At 40.2% G+C, this 21,828-nt stretch overlaps 1 protein-coding gene across 1 annotated transcript in view; it reads right to left on the bottom strand.

The window, feature by feature from the left end:
• Nucleotides 1–21,688, bottom strand: part of slc15a4 (solute carrier family 15 member 4) — a 29,911-nt gene extending 8,223 nt beyond the window's left edge. The window contains exons 1-8 of the mRNA XM_020633044.3: nt 21,504–21,688; nt 20,701–21,326; nt 18,114–18,406; nt 17,280–17,421; nt 16,180–16,260; nt 12,729–12,909; nt 9,121–9,279; nt 4,929–5,087 (exon numbers count right to left, since the gene is read on the bottom strand). Coding sequence (XP_020488700.1) covers nt 4,929–5,087; nt 9,121–9,279; nt 12,729–12,909; nt 16,180–16,260; nt 17,280–17,421; nt 18,114–18,406; nt 20,701–21,279 — 1,594 coding nt within the window. The 5' untranslated portion in view covers nt 21,280–21,326; nt 21,504–21,688. The remainder of the gene's footprint in view (nt 1–4,928; nt 5,088–9,120; nt 9,280–12,728; nt 12,910–16,179; nt 16,261–17,279; nt 17,422–18,113; nt 18,407–20,700; nt 21,327–21,503) is intronic.
• Nucleotides 21,689–21,828: the final 140 nt, after the last annotated feature.

The raw sequence follows: 21,828 nt of genomic DNA, 5'->3' as shown, positions 1-21,828 counted from the left end.
CTGCAGGATAACATTATATTTGATTTACTGGTGTCACATGCATCCACCAGCTGATAAATTACAGTTCTTTCTTTTCTTTGTATTAGTCTATTAGCAAAAATCCTCCGTAAACTATTCTTAAAAAGCCTGATCTTTCAATTTAAGCAGCAGATCTCTGGTGCCTATGCGCACCACTTAAAGAGCCCATATTATGCCCTTTTTGGGATTCGTATATTTAATCTATGTACCTCCTTTTGTACGTTCACAATAGCTAAAGTCCGAAAAAAGTGTCTGTTTTCATGTACTGCTCCTCCTTGCTCCCTCTACGCTCTGAGTCCATCAGCTACACTCTGTTGAGCCCACACTGTTAGACCCCACGTGGGCCAAGTCTGCTCTGATTGGTCTGCCGATACGCTCTGTCGTTATTGGTCAGTTGCTCAGCACGTGTCTCGGAAATTTCAACATGAGCTGCAGGGCTTGCCACAACGAGCCAATGGGCTTAGATCAGTGATCTCACACTGACAATGACGCCGCACTGACAAATTTTTATTGAGGGGGGCTAGAACCGAGCGTTACATGCAGCTAATGCTACAGCTAACAGGAGGACGTAGGAGAAGCCACGTTTCTGCAGACTTTGAATTTTTGCACATAGATGTGCCTAAACATGCACAGGGTACTTGGAAAACACACTAAAGGGCATATAAAATCAGAAAAAGCATAATATGGGACCTTTAAACACTTCATTATTTTCACTCTGCACAGGGATTTAGCAGCAGTTCATTAACTTCACACCATGCTAATAAATTGTCCATCGATCAGTAGATCACATGCTGTCAGAAACTGTAGGGGGTGGTCTGAACGAAGCACGGATCAAATGTGATCCATTCAGACCACTGGTGATATTTGAGTGATATCAACTTGTGGGACAATTTAACTGCGAGTGGGTTCCTACCGACCATGTGAGCCCATGTGAAACGGGTCAATATCACTTTAATGTTTGAAAATAGATCAATTGATCCAGACCTCCAGTGCATTGACCCAACATTTCTATGCTTCAGTGTGTTCAATGCCATCCTCCACCTCACAGGGGATCAATGCCTGTTTGTTTCTGCTATGAATATACTTTATTTCTGCAGCAGCCCCCCTGCTCGTTAAAACTTTATGACTGATGCAGGAGATAAGTAAACAGCCTTAACATGCTAACTTATTTAATGTTCTGTCTGCAGCCTCTGACATGTCTGATACAAACACCAAAAATGACATCTTCAAAAAGAGTCCTTTCAGACAGAATAAGGGTCGATGTCAAATTTGCCAAATCTGACATGAAAAGCTTCCATTAAAACATTGACATTTTACTGAGTGTGATCCAACACTTCATGAACAGGATGTGCGAAGGTCAGCTCGCTCTGAATGTCTGAACACGTCTCAGACATCTGACATAAGATCAGTCAGCACTTGAACACAGGCCAAAGAATCAGCCAAAGAAGCTGTTTCCTGCCATGTGACCACAGAGGCTCACACACACAAAAAAAACACATTCATTTTGAGTGATGAGTCATTTATCTTACAAAAAGGTGTAGGTAATGAAATGCAAAAACAGACATTTTTCTAGAAAGAGAAAACAACTTTCTTGTGATTAAAGAAGATTGCAGATATCGAAAGAAAAGGTTGCTCTTTAATTGACTTGGCTCAGGAGTTTAAAAAGCCTCCATGCTATCTCTGACAGGAACGGAGGAGATGGTGTTGAACCATGGCAATAAATATACCAAATAAAAGAGTGTGATGAATGACCACTCCACCAGATGTAACCACAGGGGGGAACGATGAGGCGTGGGATTTTCAAGGATCAATAGTTTCAACACTAGAGCTCACCATTATTTAAGTTTGAGAAACAGATGTGGCTGAAATACTGTAAAATAAAATACTGCACGGCCTCAGACACACATGTTCATTCACTCCGAGATGCTAAATGGGAAAATAATGAACTCACAGAGACAGTTACCTCAAAGAGCAAGAGAAGAGCTGGCATTAAAACTAGGAGGAATCAGCTGGTCTTGGTAATGTTCTTTTTACATGAACAAAAATAAACGTTACTACCCTTTTTTTATTTACGGATGTTTTCATGTTGTTGTTTGAAGTCAGCAGGACTTGAAGTTCTGTAATAGCTGCAACAACACAATATTTTGAATGATGAATAACTCTGTCAACAGCTCAGTTACTGCTCATAAACATCATGTTCATACCATAGCAATTTCATATGGAACTACTACTCATAAGGACTAATTAGAGCAGCAAATATCCAAAACATAAAGACTGAAATGAGCAAATAGATGACACTATATAGTTATGACATAAAGCCACAGTGTAGTTGCGATTGGAAATAAAAGTTCCTGTCTTATTAGGACCATTAGCATTAGCTAGCCATCATTCAAATTAATACAAAAGGACATACTTATAAAATAACAACTGTGATTATGGGCCCCTACTTTTAAATCACTGTTGAAATACCAAAAGTTTCACAACATGAAGGATTCATTTTGCCCTACATTCGCTGCCATTTAAGTTTACAGGTTAGAGGGGCAAGTTATACATTGATCTCCTCCTTCCACAGTGGGACTCGTAGTATTCGTTTTCACATGGAGTATTAGATGCATTACCAATGTAATGCATCCGCCAAACTAAGAATTTGAGATTTGTACTTTCTGAAGCAGCTGGTATTACTTTCATGAGGGACAGACTCAATGAACTCTATGTGACACTTCAACCAGAGCTGACTAACATTAGGAAAGGGCGAACGGGGCAGGTAGAGGTGGAGCTACAGCACGACAGGAGAGCTACACATCCACCAGTGTGATGCCAGACATGCGCTGCCATCTCCATGTAACGCTCCAGGGACAGCTTTACTTAAGAGAAGGAGGCCTATGTAATCAGACCCCCAGCCAGTGATTAATGTTGCTCATCTGTCTTCAGGCCCGTAAAGCTCAGTTCAACTTAGCAAGGCTCACCCAGGATGCTGTTTACTGCACACCATTTTGCCCGCAGCCATGGGAATAAGTTGAATCCCTTCCACCTAGAGAGCCATGAGATGTGAAAGAAGCTAACATCCAACAAACTGTGAAAAACAGCCATAAAAACAAACTGCATGATTCCTGACTGTAGTTAATGCCCAAGCTTTGTGCCATGTGTCTTTCATCAATGGCCAGGAGGATGTTTTGTTCCATTTCTGCAGCTCACCTTTAAAAGGACTTGCTCTGCAAAGCAAAGAGAAGTCTTACAGGCAATCCGACTCTAGTTTAACTGCCTCTCAAGTGATGCAAGGCTGAGCAAAGGATGGATTTATGACGCGTGCCAAGCATCTTCGAGTGCTAACATCATCAAAAGTACCTCCCTACCTGTCGGCACACTGTATTAATGAGCTATTAGGTGTTTGTGGGTAAACAATTTACAGTGTTGGCTTATTTACAGCATGCTCAGGGAAAAGTGCATCTGGGCTGGGAGCCTCCTCACGCTGGGGAGCCCATCCATCTGCTGCCATCACCACACTATTCATTCTACCCCATGGACAGATTTACACAAACCCTTTGTCGTTAGTCTGACATGTCTATTTATTATGTTGAACACTCTTAAAACAAGAGAGCTGCACAGGGTGCCCTCCCCCCTCCCCCACATCTAATCTGCAAACTCTTTAAGTGTTTTTTAAATCAGAACACGCAATAAAAAAATCTTAAAGTATGTCCTGGAAAATGCATTCTGTACCTGAATCAATACCAGCAATTTTATTTCTAAGAGACCTTATATACAGTCAATATGCAAACTCAATAGTGTTCCCTACATGCACCTAACAGCAGGCTCAACAACTGTGATGCTCAATACGGGAGGATTATGGACAGCCCTGAACAAAACTGAGTGATCTGTCACCTCTGTGCCCGACTTATCATAGCATCACTCTTCAAGCTCAAGTCGGACTGAGACTGAAGTCAACATGATGAAATGTCAAATGGCTGAAGGGTCAGAAACACAGACTGGAGTCCAACCCCATTGTGTAATAATCCATATACAGCTGCACAAGGTCAGTAATGTTTATTTAGATCTCCTCACTCAGGAGAATGTCAGTATTATGATCAAAGTGCTATAAAGAGATGATTCATCAAACAAAAACAAAAAAAGGTTTGATTCTGCTATTTGTGATTTGTTCTTTTTTGCAGCAGGAAGAAAAATAACCAACATATTCTCACCTTTAAAGTGAATAAGCAATCCTTTCAGAAAACATTTGGCTATTTACACATCTAACAGCTTCATCTGACCACATTTAGATTCATTATGTTTGTTATCATCTGGTGATTATATATATATCAATCAATCAATCTTTATTTGTATAGCTTCAACTCATAACAAGTGTTATCTCGAGAGCAGGTAAAAGACCTTATTCTTTGTTTTTTTTTATATTACAAAAGAGCAGGTAAAAGACCATACTCATTGTTATGTTACCAAAAGCAGGTAAAAGACCTTACTTAATGCTCTATTACAAGGACCTTATATTCGATCTATCATTCAGCTCTGCTTTTTCTCTACCATCTCTGAAATATCTGGCTCCTTAGCTGCGAAGTGCTCAACTTAGTTCAGCGGAAAGCTGATAACTTATTTTGGTGCAGAGTTAACGTTTGCCAGTGGTGTTTGAGAGCTGTTATACTAAACACAAAACAGCTGCATGCAGGGCTCGAAATGATGCTATGAAAGTGGTTTGACTGAACTGAAAGACTCAAGTTGCAGAGTAGAAAACCATGACAATGTGCTGAAAGACGCTAAAGTTCTCAGTCAGGCTGAGAGCAAAGAGTGTATGAAATTAGAAAATTCTCTCTGAATTCATCCCTTCATCCCTATGAGTGACACCTTTCACATTATGCTACGACTGTGCATAATATAAGTGTATGAGGATCATTTTCTCTTACCAAAGTCTTTGTGGGATGACATCCAGCCAATTTCCTTTATGGAGACAATAGCCAACAAGCCGGAGCCCACGAAGGAGCCGATCCCAGAGAAGAAGAAGAAGAGCCCCATGATGGCACTCTGCATGGACTTGGGAGCTGCAGAATAGGCAAACTCCAAACCTACACAGAGACAATAAAAAGACAGATATTTGTTGAATTTGTGTAAAAGATGCGGTGTATAATAAAGTGGAAATAATTTCTGTTGCACATATATAAAAGATAACCTTCAGAGCTTGCATTCACACTGATAGCATAATGAAGCAGGTGACTCAAGCATTTAGGTATTTAGTCATACTTTTTACCTGAATACATACTGTCCAGTCTAGGAAAATGAAAAGACAAGGTGAGACTATGTACCTGGATATAAAAGCTGTCCCTGACATCAATGAAACATGACTGGCTTTGTTGACTGTGACTGTTTCCCTTTCAGTGTATTATATGTGAGACCAAAAGGCTCCCTCAGCAGCTGCCTGACAGCTAATTTTCCGTGGCGACACTGGTCTGTGGTGTCATTGTTGGGTTTCAACTATGCTGAGAAGTGGGTTCCAAAAAAAAAAAAAAACTGTTATTTCTGGGAGACACATCACTCAGTGTTTACTGTGTCTTGAAGAAAATAAAAGGAGAGAGAAAATGGGCAAAAGACCTAAAAGAAAGAGAGATGAGTTGGGGGAAAAAAACCACATCAAATATGAGTTTTTTTTTTCTTTCTGTGCCTAAAGATCCGTTTGGCTGCAAGCTGACATTGATAATTTCATGGCACCTCAAACATGTGATTTTTTCAAATGAGGCCCTATAGCTACATCTGTCAGGAGAGATTAGAAAGCTGCAGTTAAAGATGTTCGCCGTTTAAGACTTTCCTTGGAGGGGGACATTGAACACTTTAATGTGATGAACACTTTCTTTACAGATACCTGCGTTAGTTCTGTTGGGGGGGAAAAAGGAATGCGATCTGAGCGTGACAAGCCTGAGGTTATTACTCAGCCGAAAAATATGAACGACCTTTCCAGAGGTTCACAACAATATTTTTGTTTATTTACTTAGCTAACCTTTTGATAGCAACAAACACCGGTCAATAGCTATACATATCACAGGGAGTCGCAAAGGTTGGTGTGGATACTGAGATATGCCTCAGCACAGTAAAGGGAACAGTGCAGACGAACCTAACATTACATTATATTAAATCTAACTGCTGTGCCATGTCGTCAAACATTGTTGTACCAACAATAACACTGGAGACAATCAAAATGACATCCTTGGATTTCACTAGGCAGGCACAAACAAGTTTGACCTTTCATGATCGAAAGGCTGATTTGAGGAAAAAAAAAGGAAATAAATGCAAGGAATTCAAAATGTGCATGTGCATATTTCCCCTCTCTGAGGCATCATCGTAGGGGATATTTTCCTGTCTTAAAAAACATAACATAGGCCTTTAACATTTTCAAAAGTGCAATACATAATTAAAAATACTGTAGGGTATAATTTTGCAACATTTTTGCATATTCTTAGTGCCTGAAAGCAGACATACTTCAGCTCAGAATTACCCCTCGTGTTACAAGACTGAGGATTGCAGTGAGGGGAGTCTGATGGCACCGGAGGTTTGAAACAGATTTATTCAAACAGAAGGAGACTAAGGGGAAATATTCCTCCTAACCAGACATATGTCACAATTCTGTCAGCCAATTTTCCTTGAGGTAAGCCCTGTGGGATGGTATGGAGGAAGGGGAGAGAGTAAGTTTATTTTAAGGATCCCTATAGCTTTGTTATGCCTGGATTTGACTTTCATAGGAACCCTGAAATCCAGTGTTTTAGTGAAGCTTTAAGGAGCTCTGTCCAAGGGCTTTATAATAGCAACGCTTATAAAACACATTTTTGTATTTTTAGTATAGATTTTTATTTAAAGACGATAGATTTGAATTTATGTGGATGTATTCTAATCCTGCAGGGACTCGGTCGGCAAGATAATTCTCCAAAAAATACGTCTTAAATATTAATGGTTCAATCTTCAATCTTGATACAGATATTAAGTGAGAGCTATGCGGAAGAGCCCAACAACATGACCCGTAGTAATGGGAGAATGACTCAGTCATAGCTACAGGCCTTACCAAACTCAAAGCTCTGAGATAATTGAGGCCTGAGGCCATTACTGTAGACAAAGACATAAATAAAAGAAAAACGACACAAAGCTAAATAGACACAGAACAGAGAGATAAACACTTACAGGGCACATTTCTGCTTAGCTGCATTAAAGTGGGCCACAGCTGCCTCAATCCAGTGATCTTTCTAACATTCACAGAAACAAACTCCCCTCTCTTCATAAACAGAATATTGTTTTTCTTATTTCCATTCTAAAATGTTGCAGCCGCAATTGGATGAAACATTAGAGCAATTTCTCACTTTGTCACATTTCGCATTAGCAAGGAAATATTGTCCCACTTCTTATAACTCTTAATGAAATGGGATTTCTTGTTTAGGTCAGGCTGCACAAAATAACGTGGCAATTTATCAGCAGATACCAAAAGTTGTTAGCAGCTGTCAGTTCCAGTGTGACCTCATCTAACCTGCTTTTGTTTCCATGCTTTTCTTTTTAACAATTTTCTGTTTAAGTAAGAGAGTTTATTTTTCCAGGGGAAGAAAACTTGGCTATTATTTCCAGAGAAGGATTATGGGTGGCCTCACGATGATCTGCGTGTGTCTAGGAATTGTTTTCACTGGAAAAGAAATGCCTGTGCTGCAACCGTAATACATGTTGGAATTTAAATCAGACCTGGGGTCACATTGTGAGAAAAGTTGGTCCGAGTGCTGTAATTGTGAAATTCTTAGCATTGTAATATCGCCTATGAAATTCTCCTGTTTTCTGTCCAAGGATTGAAAAATACATATGTTCACAAAGACCTTAGCTATTAGGAAAGCTTCTTAGGTTTAAAAAAAAAACAAAAAACATTTCAATAACTAAGTCCCAAGGTTTTTAGTCTGCTGCCAAACAGAAAAATCTGTAACAAGATTAATCAAATCGTGTTGCAGAAACTTTTTTTTACCCTTTTTATCATTTTGTCCTTGTCCGTTGTGTTCAATGGAGCAAGTTGATAATCATGGAAACGATAGCATAATGTTGGAGTATAAGCAAAACCCCATCACATTGTTGCTCTGGTCATCAGAGTTACAGAGTGCTGTAAGATGCCTCTTCTTGTGGAGGTTGATGCAAAGTATTCTTTAAGGATGTTTCAAACTCATTTTCTGCCTCTTTGGTCTACACGACAGTGTAACTGTCAGCACCCTCAATGAGCCGCACTGATAATTAAACACACCATCATTTCCTGTCTATTCAAGTGTATTATGTCCCTATGAACAGTGTGTCAGCATGCTAATTGGATAATTAGGAGTTCAACTTGCAATACAGTGCATGTCACATTCTGTATTATCTCTCTGGAGTGTGATATTGTGGTGTAGAGGGGACAGAACATTCTCTGTGATCACTGTTTTGTATGCGTGAATGTATTTAAATGTACAGTGGTAAATGTCAACACACCAGGTGAATAAACATAGAGGTGAAAAGTTTATGTTTTTAACTCTGTTGCCAACTGTGACTAAGCCAGCAGACACCCGTGGTACAGTACATGGAGAAGATAGGTTTATTTATCTGTCTCATTAGCTAGCTTCTGTAGCTGTTTAGACAAATGGGCAGAGGAAGAGAGCTAATATAAGGCGGCTCTCTGGCTCAGACGCAGCTTTCATCATAATTTCAATTTCAAAAGGTTACTCTATCCACACCTTATTTATAAATTGTCCCATTACAGAACAATGTCTTGCATCTGTGCGAGAGGATCGAGATAATCAATTATCGATCGACCTATTGTTCTATTTACTCTGGAATACAACCCATGAACACATTACAATGCTGCAGACTGGCAATGAATCAAACAAACTGTACAAAGAGGGGTTTACACATTAGTCTTCATCGCACCCTGCTATGAGAAATGGGCATAAATGTTTTTTAGACATCATCTATTCAGCGTGTTGAGTGTGAAGGTGCATCAGAGCGCTTCAAACAATGAGGCTCATCTCAGGGGGACACTGTATTTACTGTTAGTGTGAATCATCACGGCTGCTTGACCGCAGAGCAAAATGAGACACAGGAGAGGTCAAACGACTGTACCTGCAATGCTGGCAAAGACTTCGCTGATTCCAATCAGGACATACTGAGGGATTTGCCACCATATGGGTAAATCTGCAGCGTAGTAGATAACGTTGCCAAGCACCTGGTCAATGGTACCATTTGATTTGACGATCTCCAGACGTTTGGTCTCCAAAATACCTGAAGGAAGAGATGAAAAAATGCTAATTAGCAAATAAAGCTGAGAGAAAGCATAGTCCTGAAACACACGCACGCACGCACGCAGAACTAGAAAAATGCAAATAGCGCATGGTGTCAATCTAAAGGCTTGGACATATCAGTCAGGATGAAGATTGCTCATTTGAGTATGACCCTGCAGTCCACAACACTAACAACATGCCAAACACTGCCAGAGTTAGAGGACTCAGTGACAGGTCATTAAGCTTCTAGCTACTTTTAGGCCCACCACTGCATTAAGATCACATCCGCATGCTTCTATAATATGGCAGTTAGCAATGGATCAGTGCAGACAGTTCAATAATAAGAGCCAAGCAGTTGTCATCAAGAGCTGCCGCCTTCTAGAAGCTTTATTCGATAGCTATTATCATGTAACCAGCGGCTATTTCCAGATAACACCCAGAGACAGCCTCCTATCATAACTACACTTAATGCTGTGTTTGAGAGGAGTTGTAGCCTTGTAATCCGGCTATCCTATAATACCAGGCGTCCATCTCAGGCCACAGGGCCGCCCAGAGCAAGTCTTACACTATGAACACACTTTGCTGCTCCCCCTCCCCCCCTTACTAAATATCACACATCCAACAGCCCTCTGTGATCCCTTGCAACTCTGCCCCAGCTTTTGAAAAAAAAAAAAAGAAGAAAAAAAAGACAGATAGTTTTGGACGCTGCAAAATCCATTGAGCTTTAACCAAAGCAGATTAGTACACAAAGTTAGCAGAACGTGATGAAACATGCTAAAAAAAAAACTCTTCAACTGCAATGTCAGAGCAGCTTTTCAGAGCTTGCCGTGGTATGTGGCTGAAGTCTGAGAGTGTGGAACACAAATAAAAAAGGATCAGAAACAGCCCACAGTCGGCTTGACAGCATGTCTTCTGCTGTCCCTTTGCACTGCATGGGAGGTCCAGCCGTCCCTGTGTCATGTGTGTCAGCGAGCGCGACGAAACCCTGTGAAATATCGCCGCACCAATGTCATCATGACAATTCAGGCACATTTTTTGGCACACGGAGATGAAAGTGATTCTAACTCTGAACAGCAGAGGCTCGGCCAATGTTGTGGACGCAGGGAGGCAGGCTGACAATGCAATGTGTTGGACTAGCTGTACTGTGGGCAGGAGATGCCAAACTCGCTCTTTCACATCTGTCCATCTGTCAGTCTGTGAGCTCGACATGATTTCAGCCAGTGGACAGATGCAGAAAAGCACTGAGGACACATAAAGAGCCAGATGAGGGAAATGTAATTTTAGATGTGACAAGAGTGTATGGCAGCTCAGAGGAGTCAATGCATGTAACTGAATAGATGTGAAGCATGGCAATGCCAGGCTACGGCAAAATATTCCTGGATGTTAAATAAAGACACATTATTAAACCTGTATCTTCACTCTTTTTTTTCTTTTCCAAGTAAATTACAGTGCAGATTTCATCCGGTCGTCTGATTTAACCCTTAAATTCAGATCAGAACTGTGTCGCACACAAGCTGTGTGTTTACCTACTGTTCTGTGACCAATGCTCACACCACTCCTCCATCGTAAACCTTTCTTTCCACTCCCAGGACCCAAAATTGCTTGCTGCAATCTTCAGAATTTATTTTCCCTGAATTCAAATGCAAGGATTGCACTTTCTTTCAAGAAGCCAAATGGAAAAGTAAATACCTGAATAGCTATTGAACATCAGAAATGAACAAGCTCGAGCACCTTGCCGTCTAGGATTGCTCATGTCCTCTGAAAAGAAAATTTCCCTTTAAACCGAATACATTAGACGCATTAGATTTGGTAAATAGACCTTTTACCTCGTCTCACTGCTGATTGAAAAGGAAGCGTCTGATGGGCTAAGTCAGGCTTAAATAACACTCAGACTAGAACATCCAAAAACTCCTCTCTCAACAAACTTTCTCATTTCTTCTTCACCATGTCAATTTAAAGTACAGCACCGGGCCAGGAGTTCAGTCAAGTGCACCCATGTTCTGATGTTCCTTTCAATCTACGAACGGTCTATAGATTCAATTCAGCACTTAATCACATTTTTTATTCAAACCCTTTGAATTAAAAGTCCCGTATTTTCTTATCCTTCACTTGTTCTGTTTCTTGTCCTTGTTCTTAGCTGTTCATTCAAGTTCTAAGAACAAAGCGATGATAAAAAGTCGAACTCTTTGCTTTGTAGCCATTTATATTTACATGTCCAGATTCTGATATATTCAGAAATGTTATACTTTCTATACGATTTTTATAATTCAATCTTTTGACCTATTAGTCCGTTGACCATTTGGCCTTTGCTGCTGTCATAACTCTTTTATGCAGATGAGAACATGACACATTCAGAGTGTAGGATCTTATTTGACTACAGGCAACAGGTTAATAATATCTCATTGTTTTTTCTACTTTAACAATATTATGGAAATAAATGGAGCATCTATTTGTTCTTGACTTAAATATCGCTTAATTAAATCACTTGAAACAATGAACAAGTCACTAATTTATCTTTATCTTAATTTGTATACACAACATATTTAATTGACTCACAACTAATGAAATCATCGCGAGCCTATTGTTCTCGAGTTTGATCCACTGCATGTTTAACAGTCAAGTGACAATCAGGATGAAGCACACCAGTAAATACCTGAAAGGTCACTAATGACAGAATATATTCTTCATATTCCATGTGGTGAATGTATTGTGCCTCTGAGACAGGAGAGGGGGCATTGGTTGGGGAAAATATAATGTGCATTGATTCTCAGGAGTGTAACTGATTTGCTTTCTTCCTGCCTCCAGGCTTGTCTCCCTCAAAACACTCAAGCCTGAATGTATCAATGCAGCAGCACCCGCTGACAGGCCTGGCCGGGACTTTATTTCCAAAATAATCCACAGGCTGGGGGTGAATAGGACTGAGCAGTGCTGCTGCATGCGGGTGCAGTCACTCATTCCCAAAACGAGAGAAGCCACAGCTCCCCCTGTGCTCTACAGGGCGAAAAAAGAATAAACCTCTGCTGCTTTTTTCCTCCTCGCCAGGAGGAAAGTGATGTTTGATTGAGGGCCAATCAATACATCTGTGACAGGCCATCTGCTGCGTCCCATACAAAGGGACACAGTTGAGGCGACAATTATTTTAAAAATGGATATGCCAAATACCTGTTTATCATACATCAAAAAATGCTTCAGCAAAAATGTGCCAATATAGTCTGCCAATTTTTAGAACTGCTGGTGTGGAACTGTCATATCGATAAAAATGTTTCAAAAGTCCCCCAAAACAGTACTTAGTATTAAATGAAAAAACAATTGTCTTTGTGGCACTACTAGAGCTGTGTTGGAAGCATAAATCGCATGTTGCATTCAGCAGACGTGCTTACTGTGTTGTTGTTTTTCATCATGCCTGCTTCATGTGACAGTATAGACGGGACTGGCATGTTGTGCACTCACCTGCTGCCACAGCCGACCACATGACAAAGAACATCCCCACTGCGATCCTCTTTAAAGGAGAAGGCAGCAGGCCGCGCCGTTTCAGGATGGGGTCCACCACTTTGTCCTTAAGGGGTATCAGCATCAGGATGAGCACTGCATCAAACATGGTGAGCCAGGCGGCCGGGAAGCGGAACGTCATCTGAGGGGGGTCCAGAGGAGAAAGGTAAGGTGAAACTGTGCTAAAAGCAACAAAGCATGAAGAGTACAGAGAATGTCAGTGCATTCCTGCACAGTTCACCAAGTGTTTGTGTGCTTGTGAGTGAGTGTGTGTACTTAAAGCTTGGTATTACTTTAGCACCCCCCGGTGGTCAAAAGGAAACATAATGAAATGAAGAATATGCATTTGATTCACATTAAAGAAAGTATGCAGACAAATAAATGAATAATTAGGAAGGATGTTAGTAGTAGATGTGTTGTTTTTTCTTGAGAAGTAGTAGTATTACTGTTATTCCTTTTAATTGTGTTGAAGGTGCACAAGACAAAGTGAACAAGGCTGAATTCAAAAGAGAAGTTCTCAGTTCAAATATAATATTAACATGAAGTGTAACTATGAATGGACTTCTTGTACTGTGCAAACACACCAGAAGATATATCAATCAGAGAGAAAATCCACTGTTAGTATGCAGAGTATTACACACTCAAGCAATCTCTCACTGAGTGAGCAATAAAGGACGGTAACTGCTGGGAATGTTTTTTGCAATTCAAATTTAAAATGCCATCTGAGATCCTGATGTGTCCCTGGTTTAACACTTCTGATAGCATCATATACTGTCAAACTGAATTTCCATTTCTTGGAGTAACTGCTGGTAATCTATATGCAGCTCCTTAGAGAGCGTTTCCCTCCCTTGTTTGTGCATTCTCATATTCAAAATGAGCAAACCCTCAGTGAGACTCCGATGCAAAAGTTAAGTCAGGCATGAATGATGGAGGTGTCTCTGCAGGCCCAAGTTTGTAGTGGGCAAAATGTACTGCTTTTTCTTATTCACCGAATGGACAATATAAATAAAGTGTGTACTGAATATATATTGTAAACTAAAGTGTGAATGCCAGGCTGGAAACTCAGGAGATAGTAGAAAACGGAGAAAGGGAGAAGACAAAACAAGTTTTTTGCGTTTTAATAAATCCATTAAAATGGGGGGTTATTGGGAATTGGCCTTTAACTGTGATGCAATTTGACCGTGTAACTCTTTGTGAATCATAATATTAGTGAAAAGAAAGACTGTGAGAACAAATGTCTACTTAAATTTGTATCACTTAGGAATATGTTCTCTTTAGGCTGTGTGTTCACTTTGTTTTGTACTTAAAGGACACAAGGTGACATCTTCTTTATTAGTAGTAAAAGTAAGGTACAATGAGCATTGATTAAATATAGCATTAATTTCCAAAAGGAAACGAGAAGTACAACGCCTTAGAAATCTCCTTTACACCACTACGAATCAAAATACTGTACATTCATGGAGACTTAAAAACAGGCCACAACCACAGTGAAGTAATCCTCCTAGAACCCTAATCTAATCATACTCAGTTACCACACAGTCAATACTGCCTCAAACTTCAAGTTATTAATAAGGGCATGGGCCGTGTTTCCTTCAAGAGTTTGTATTTGTTCAGCTAAGCCATAAAAATGTGTCAGGTGAGGTGAGGGAGCATTCACAGAGGCATCTAATCTCACTTCCCTTTTGATGTAGAGAAGTGTCAAGGCTGGTAGCAGAAAAGGGCTTAGTTCTGTTTTTTTTTTTTTTTTTTAAGAAGATATGAGATAGTGTGTGAAGTGAGGAAAAAAAATTCCAACATAGTTATAAAACTTAGTTAAAACAGTGGAGGTGAAAAAACAAGACTATAGCAGAGAGTCTGACAGTGTCACATAGTTACAATGTCTATTTATTGAATATACATAAGATACTGTGTCATTATTAATGTGTCATTTATACAACACATGGTCAGGTTGTGTAGTTAACATGTAAGGGTTTCACTTCACATTTCCATGAAGTCCGCTCACACATCACTGTCACCTCAAGCTTCCCTGTTCAAAAACAGAACTTGCTTAAACTACATATTTTTCTTCTTATTCCACTTTCATCAGTTTCCTAACTTTAAATGTCGATGTGTCATTGTCTGGTGAAGTTATTGACGAGGTTTCAATGTTCACAACATGCCAGAACATAACACACAATGTGTCAGAGTGAGATGAAGATACAACACTCGTCAGGTAGAATCATTTGGAGGCACTGCTGAGAGGTGCAATAACAGCCAGGTTGCTAATCTATGAGATAGTCTGTGAAGTTCAGACTTAATCCCAGAGGCTTTACCAACCCTTGCTGCTGCCTCCAGCTGTTGCTTACCATTGTGTGTCAGTGACCTACTGACTACTTCAGTTTCAACAGTGACAAATCTAGTTCAAACTACTTATGTGCAGGCATGTTAGATCACCAAACTCAATGGAATTATACAGCAGTTTCTTCCGATTTGTTGTAAACAACAAATCACAGGGCCAGGCGGCAGATGTCACCACACTGCTGTTATTTTTGGCTCAGTCGCAGATAGCTCGGGGCAAGACATATAATCTGAAAACTGTGTCCGGAAAGTGTTTATTTCTACCTCGATTTACTACATGAACACAGATTCAGCCTTGCCATTTGTGTAAGTTAAACTGAGACTGGGCAATCAGCTTCCAATAACACCTCAGCTCAGTTAAAGAAGTAGTGAGGAAAGTGGCTTAGAGAGTTGAGCCTATAGTCCCAGAATATGGAGTTATGATACATAATTAACATTCTGTTCTGATGGACTTCGCCCCCTCTGATTGACTACCTCCAGTGGGATAAGAGGGAGGCAATATCTGGTCTGTAATATCCCACTCTGTGGGTCCAACATCCACAAGCACAAACACACAACCCACTCAAAATAAAAAATAAAATCTGTGTCAATGCGTCACAGCGTCATGTACATCATATTGGCACAGATGGCAGAGAGAGAACACACTCCTCATGTTCAGTTTGAAGGTATGGCACTGGTAAACCATAACAAATCTACAGCTGTTATTATTCTTGCACATTGGTTTGTAACATAATATGACTCAGAACTAGCTTCTTTAGTTCACTTTCACAACAAATATGAAGAAGCAGACTACAGAAAATGTGAAACATTTGCTGTTGAGGTTATCGATGTAATATGATTTTGCAGCCTATAGTTCACAAAGTTTGGGTGGACTCCAGGAAGAATAGCTGTGGCTTAAACCACGGCTAATGGAGATTTGAAGAAATGAAAATTTAAATGAAATGAATATAAAATGTGGACACTTTCACCCACTCTTCTGTTAACGGTTCTGCCACAACCCAGAAGACCACACAGTCCATCTTCAATTAAACATGAAAGAGGTATTTGGACTGAGATGATCTCTATGTAAGCTTACCTTGTGAGAGTCAGCTGTGACGTTTGATGCACTATCAGGAATCTTCAGATGGAGGCTCTGCAGGATGTATGTCGTCTGCATCTGCGACACAATAAGAACAATAGAGTCTCAGCATGATTTAGGGGGTGCACTCACACTCTGCAAAGTTTCCCCGTACCGTGCTTAAGCCTGCACTCACACTGCTCAAGGACTAACCGGGCCTGAGCGCGGTTACCTCTTGTACACAAGGTCATAATACAACACATGCACGTGATCATGAAGCATGCTTAATTTACAAGACAGCCCTTGTATGACTTTTAGCCTATTACCAGCACTTTGGTACAGTGAGTGAAGAGGTACTCGGGTTTGTTTTGCTTTAGATAAAGCAGAAATAGGCTACATCACTGTGGAAACACTCTGTTACAAGTAAAGGCCCTGCTTTGAAAATATGAAAGTTGCATCAAAGGAAATCAAAGGAATGCAAAGTACTAAGAACAACATAAATGTCTTTATGCATAATGGGTTTAAATCATGAAACATAATTTATATATTCACATTTTAAATTCTTAATCTTGATATCAAAAAATAAAAAATAAGCATGCTTGGTCGAATCTGTGTCCGCACGTAGGAGAGCAACACAGAGAATATGATTGCTACTTTACTGACTTTGTGGCTTATCTTGAGTCACTTACAACTATAGCACTCCGAGATATCTCAATAATGGAAGCATGTCCACGTTGTTTATCCGTGCTCATGCATGAACTGTTCCAAAAGTGGAAGTACACCTCTTCCAAGAGTGCCAGGGCTATGGAAGTGTACCATGCTTAAGCACGGATAGGAATACTCACACAAGTCAAACGAACTGGACTTTAGGGGTGAAGCGTACTTAGGCACGGTACAGAATGTCTAGTGTGAGTGCAGCTCGCCCTGAATGATCACAAGGTTGTTTGGTGCAAAACCAGTCAGCATCAATACAGAAAAAGAAAATCATCCCTCTTCACGTTGACACGAGTGTGAACATTTTCACCTGAAAGGCTTATATTCCCAACTCAATTTCTTCATAATAGTTTTTGTAAAAAGACTCATAAATATTGTTTGATCTTGGAGCATACTGATCTTACCTGGAAGTACACAGTCCAGTAAGGGATCAGGGCTAAGAATACTGGAAGGATTTTCAACAGGACTTTCACCTCCTCCACTTTCTCCTCGGGAAACTTTCCTCCGTAAGTCACTTTGGCATTGTCTAGTAGAGATGGCTTGCTCCTTTGAGGAATGAAAAGAATCAAGAACAACACAAGAACATTTGAAACAACAGTCATGAATAGTATATATTTATATATCTGCTACATTTAAACTCTTTAATGGTGACTTAAGCAGTCTTTTTTGTGAACATTACCTTTGAATAAAAGCACTTCTAGAGATAGGAACAAAAAGCCTATAATCCCCGTCTCTGGAGGAAATGTCTTAATAAGAAATGCTTGAAAGGCTGCAGGATCGACCAACTTCAAATATTAAGTGTCAAGTTTCTGCAGCGATTGTGTTACTATGGTTCAAAGTCGAGTAAAAGCACTTCAGTGTAACTTTTCACCACAGGGACTGAAGATGAATGCATGAACCACCAGGGGGGAAAAAAAGAAATTATACCGAGGGATGAAAGGAGGCTTTAGCATTAAGTTCTACCAACAACACCTTGCTGTTTTAAACACAGGATCAGAGTCACCATCCCTCTAAACTTTGCAAAGAACAAAAAGACTTGCTGCACTGTTAGAAGAAGCCCATTGAGATTGATGAATGGTTTGCTACCCAACAGCTATTGTGAGTATGCTGTTTGTTCTTCAGGGAATGATTTCACAACTTTTATTGCCTAGTAACACAATTTGATGTTGTTTTTTTCACCATCACTAAATGAAATGCTCTGCAATAACTGACACACAGAGGAGACAAGCCACTCTCACCGGAGATGGTTAGCCTCCTTCTTTCTCTGGTAACAGCAGGCATAGCCCAGGATCTTGAACATATCTGTGAAGGCGCTGCCATCAGCAGGCTTGGTGATGAAGACAGTTCGGCCGAGGAGGAAGACCAGGAAGGAGATCCCGAGGCACACAGTGGGAATGATGTAGCCGGTCGTAAAACTTATGTTCTGCTGGATGTAGGCCACACATCCCAGAGATAGAATGGCTCCTAAGTTGATGCACCAGTAGAACCAGTTGAAGAATCTACGCGTAGCCTCCGGCCCTCTGTCTTTGACCTAAATACACACATCAGGATGACAGCAACAAAACATGTCACTTTAACCTGAGGAGAGCATGTAAAAACATCTGTGTGTCTACCATCAGCAACTGTTGTCTATAAAAGAAACAAAGTCATCAGTACTTTTACGTGCATATTTTTCAAAGCCACAGCAGGAAATAACTCCAGGAAGATTAAACTTTACACGTCATAACCATAGTTGCATTGGTCATCAAACTGTCACATGGCAGCTAGTAAACTCCTCCTGAAAATAACTTACAGGATATTGAAAGTGTGCTGACAAGAGGAACAATGATCACAAGCTGAAACTAACAAGGACGTGGTTTCACACTTTATTCAGCACACAATGCTTGAAATCCATGTAGAGACTGCATTGATAATGTAATTAATAGTGAAATAATTTAGTGGACTAAGAGCCTATGTATGAAATTGCTAGAAGAATAAAGCAACATGAGGGAGATTTTTGCTTTTTTTAGAGGGATAACAAATCAAACAGCAACTTTGTTTTTCTATGTTGCCTCGAGTATCTTCTCAGAAATCACAAAAGCTGACTATGTTAGCTCTCCAAACTTCAATGAATTCAGTTAAATGTCTATGCAAACAAACAATTATATTCTTATAATGCCCCTGATCCTTTCTTTACACAGGCATCCCTGTAGAAGATACGATTTTATCAGTGTGTGATAAAGTGGATATGTCTCTTCTGTATGAGCGCAAAGAATGCTGCGGTACAGCTACAATTAACTATTAGGGAGATAATGTCACGGCATTCACAGGCCGATGCTAAGCATAAATCTTTCTGGACTTCTTCTCTGTGGTAGTAGTAGAGTACAGTTAAAACAATAAATCACCCTACTCACACTTCCCATTTGATTGCCATGTGTTAGCAAGAACAGCACTATAAGATAAATAATGGATACATGGAGTTGGGAAGCTCCCACTGTGCGTTCGGTTTTTGACAAAAAAGCTCTGTCCATGTAAGTGGACTTGGTGCCTCAAGATGAAAGTCATTCCAGGACAAGAAAAGCATGTAATCTATGATCTTGTTTGTTTCCCCTCAAATACTCTAAATATTACAATAATTATATCATGATAGATAACACACAGAATGATCCTCCTTTATTATTGTACTCTTAAATTTAAGATCTTTCCACCACAGCTGTAGACGCATCTGCAGCCCCAGTGAAACACTTTTTTTTTTTTAGATACTATTTAAAGTTGCATATTCATTTTAAATACAATCAATGACTGTGCCTACAGGAACTCTGCAAAAGTAGTTACTTAATTCAGACAAAAAGCGTGCTGTGCATAACTACCAATCTGACATTTTCACCTAAACCAAGTACATTTCAGGATTTAACAGCTTCCGCCACCACTTTATTATTCCTTTCAGGTGGAGAAGAATAAGTTGGGAAATTGTGCCTTGAAGTGATGCGGTTAATATAACATCTTCAGTACTCGTAAATAATTAACAAGTTTCGTCTTGTTTCACGATTACTTTAGTACTTTTTGTTTGAAATTCACTGGCGCATGCAAAATGTAGCTGGTTTGATCCAAAAGTTGTTGCTTTTTCTTCTGTTGTGCTGCTTTTAGTTTTGCCTGACTCTGAGTTTCTCTCTAGTTTCCCACCAATGAACAGGGTGTAGTGAGTTCAAATTTTTATCATTTCAGCTGCTGCAGTCCCTTTTTTTTGTTGGGGGGGGGTGTTAAAACCACACATGGTTAGATTATGTTAAAGTAACAAAGGTCTCACTGATGGAAATTTCCATTTCTATGACAAAGTTTTCTTAAACCCATTTCTACATAATCTGATATTATGTAGACATAAAGTTGAGAAATATGTTGTTTCACTTCTTATTACCTACAGCACATTACTAAAGGCATTGTTTTTGTGTGTGTGTGTGTGTGTGTGTGTGTGTGTGTGTGTGTGTGTGTGTGTGTGTGTGTGTGTGTGTGTACAACTACTCGTTGATGAAAGTATAGTATAAACAGATTATTTATCGTTAGGGATACATTGTGCCCCAACATGTCAATTTAATAATAGATGTATCTATACGTGGCCATGATGATTTGGGGCATGCATGTCTAAGTGAACTCTCATGGTGCAACAAAAATCCAGTCACATGTCTGGTTTCCATGATGTCACACTGCATACCCAATATTATGCAGAGCCCATGTCTGAAAAACTAATCGTATTCATAGACATTCTAGCTTATAATGAGCCCAATGTCTGCACTAAGCATTATTTATGTCATTTAGAGATTTGACAAAACAGTATTGTTCATACTCTACCTGATCTGCCCCAAAGGGAGTGATGTTGGACTTCACAGTACCCACGCCTAACGCAATCAAAAACAGTCCACTGTAGACCACAGGGCCACAATATGGAGCTCGAATGGGGCAGGTAATATTGCTTGGAGTGGTTCCGTTCATGCTCAGACACTCGGCAGGTTGCACAGGAAACGCCCCCTCTTCTCCGCACAGGTGTATCCTGGTGTCCTCGTTTGAGATGAAAGGGAAAAATAACATGCCAATAAAATAAAGTATCAAACTTGAAACAATTGTCCAGAACTTCCCCAGGTATGCATCAGCAATCCAGCCTCCAAATGGTGAGATCAGGTAGGTAACTCCCATGAACATCAGAGGTGCCTGACTCGCCTGGGTGCCCTCCCAATAAAACGGACTGCTATTGAGAAAAAGGACAATGTTGGATGTGATGCCGTAGAAAGCGATCCTTTCTAATGATTCAGCCAGCAGGATGGCTGCACATGCCAGTCTTCTTCCCTGAAAAACGGACGGCGCTGACGGTCTGTAACCAGAGCCTGAGTCCAGAAGAGGGCTGCTCTCACTGGCACCCCTGTGGTTTGCCATCCTCCACAAACTTCCTAATGTGTTTTCTTGATTAGAAGAGTTCAGACCTGCGAAGAAAATGTTTTGGTTAGTCAGACGTAGGCAGCACTGTTTATAGGGAGAGAAGAGCTGTCGAGTTCACAAACAAACCCAACTTCATCATGTGCAAAACAAGCATTTCACAAACATTAAGTCAGCTAGCATTAGCATGACTTAAGCTTGGCACGAGTTGTGTTTTACATTACCTTCAACAACTTCAACACGTCCCAGTCGCCGTCAACTATCTCCATTAACCTATATATTAAAAACAGCTCAACTATTCACTTTAACTCGTCTTAAATCGATACTTTGTCAAAGGAGAACTGGAAGTCAACAAAAACCAGTGTCACAGTACTACCCCGTGACACTTAGCTCAGTCAACAAACTGTCACGCTTCCGCTTCTCTTAAGCTGATCTCAAAGCGACCTGGACCCGATCTGCCTTGTAGCGGAAGTCGGACTTCAGCCTATCCACATGATTTGCAAATGTATTTCATCTACGCGGATGTTGAACCATCGAAAAAAGGAAGTG

Source organism: Labrus bergylta, chromosome 2, assembly GCF_963930695.1.
Source record: "Labrus bergylta chromosome 2, fLabBer1.1, whole genome shotgun sequence".
NCBI lineage: Eukaryota > Metazoa > Chordata > Actinopteri > Labriformes > Labridae > Labrus > Labrus bergylta.
The sequence above is the reverse complement of the archived record's forward strand: the minus strand, read 5'-3'. Positions and strand labels throughout refer to the sequence as shown.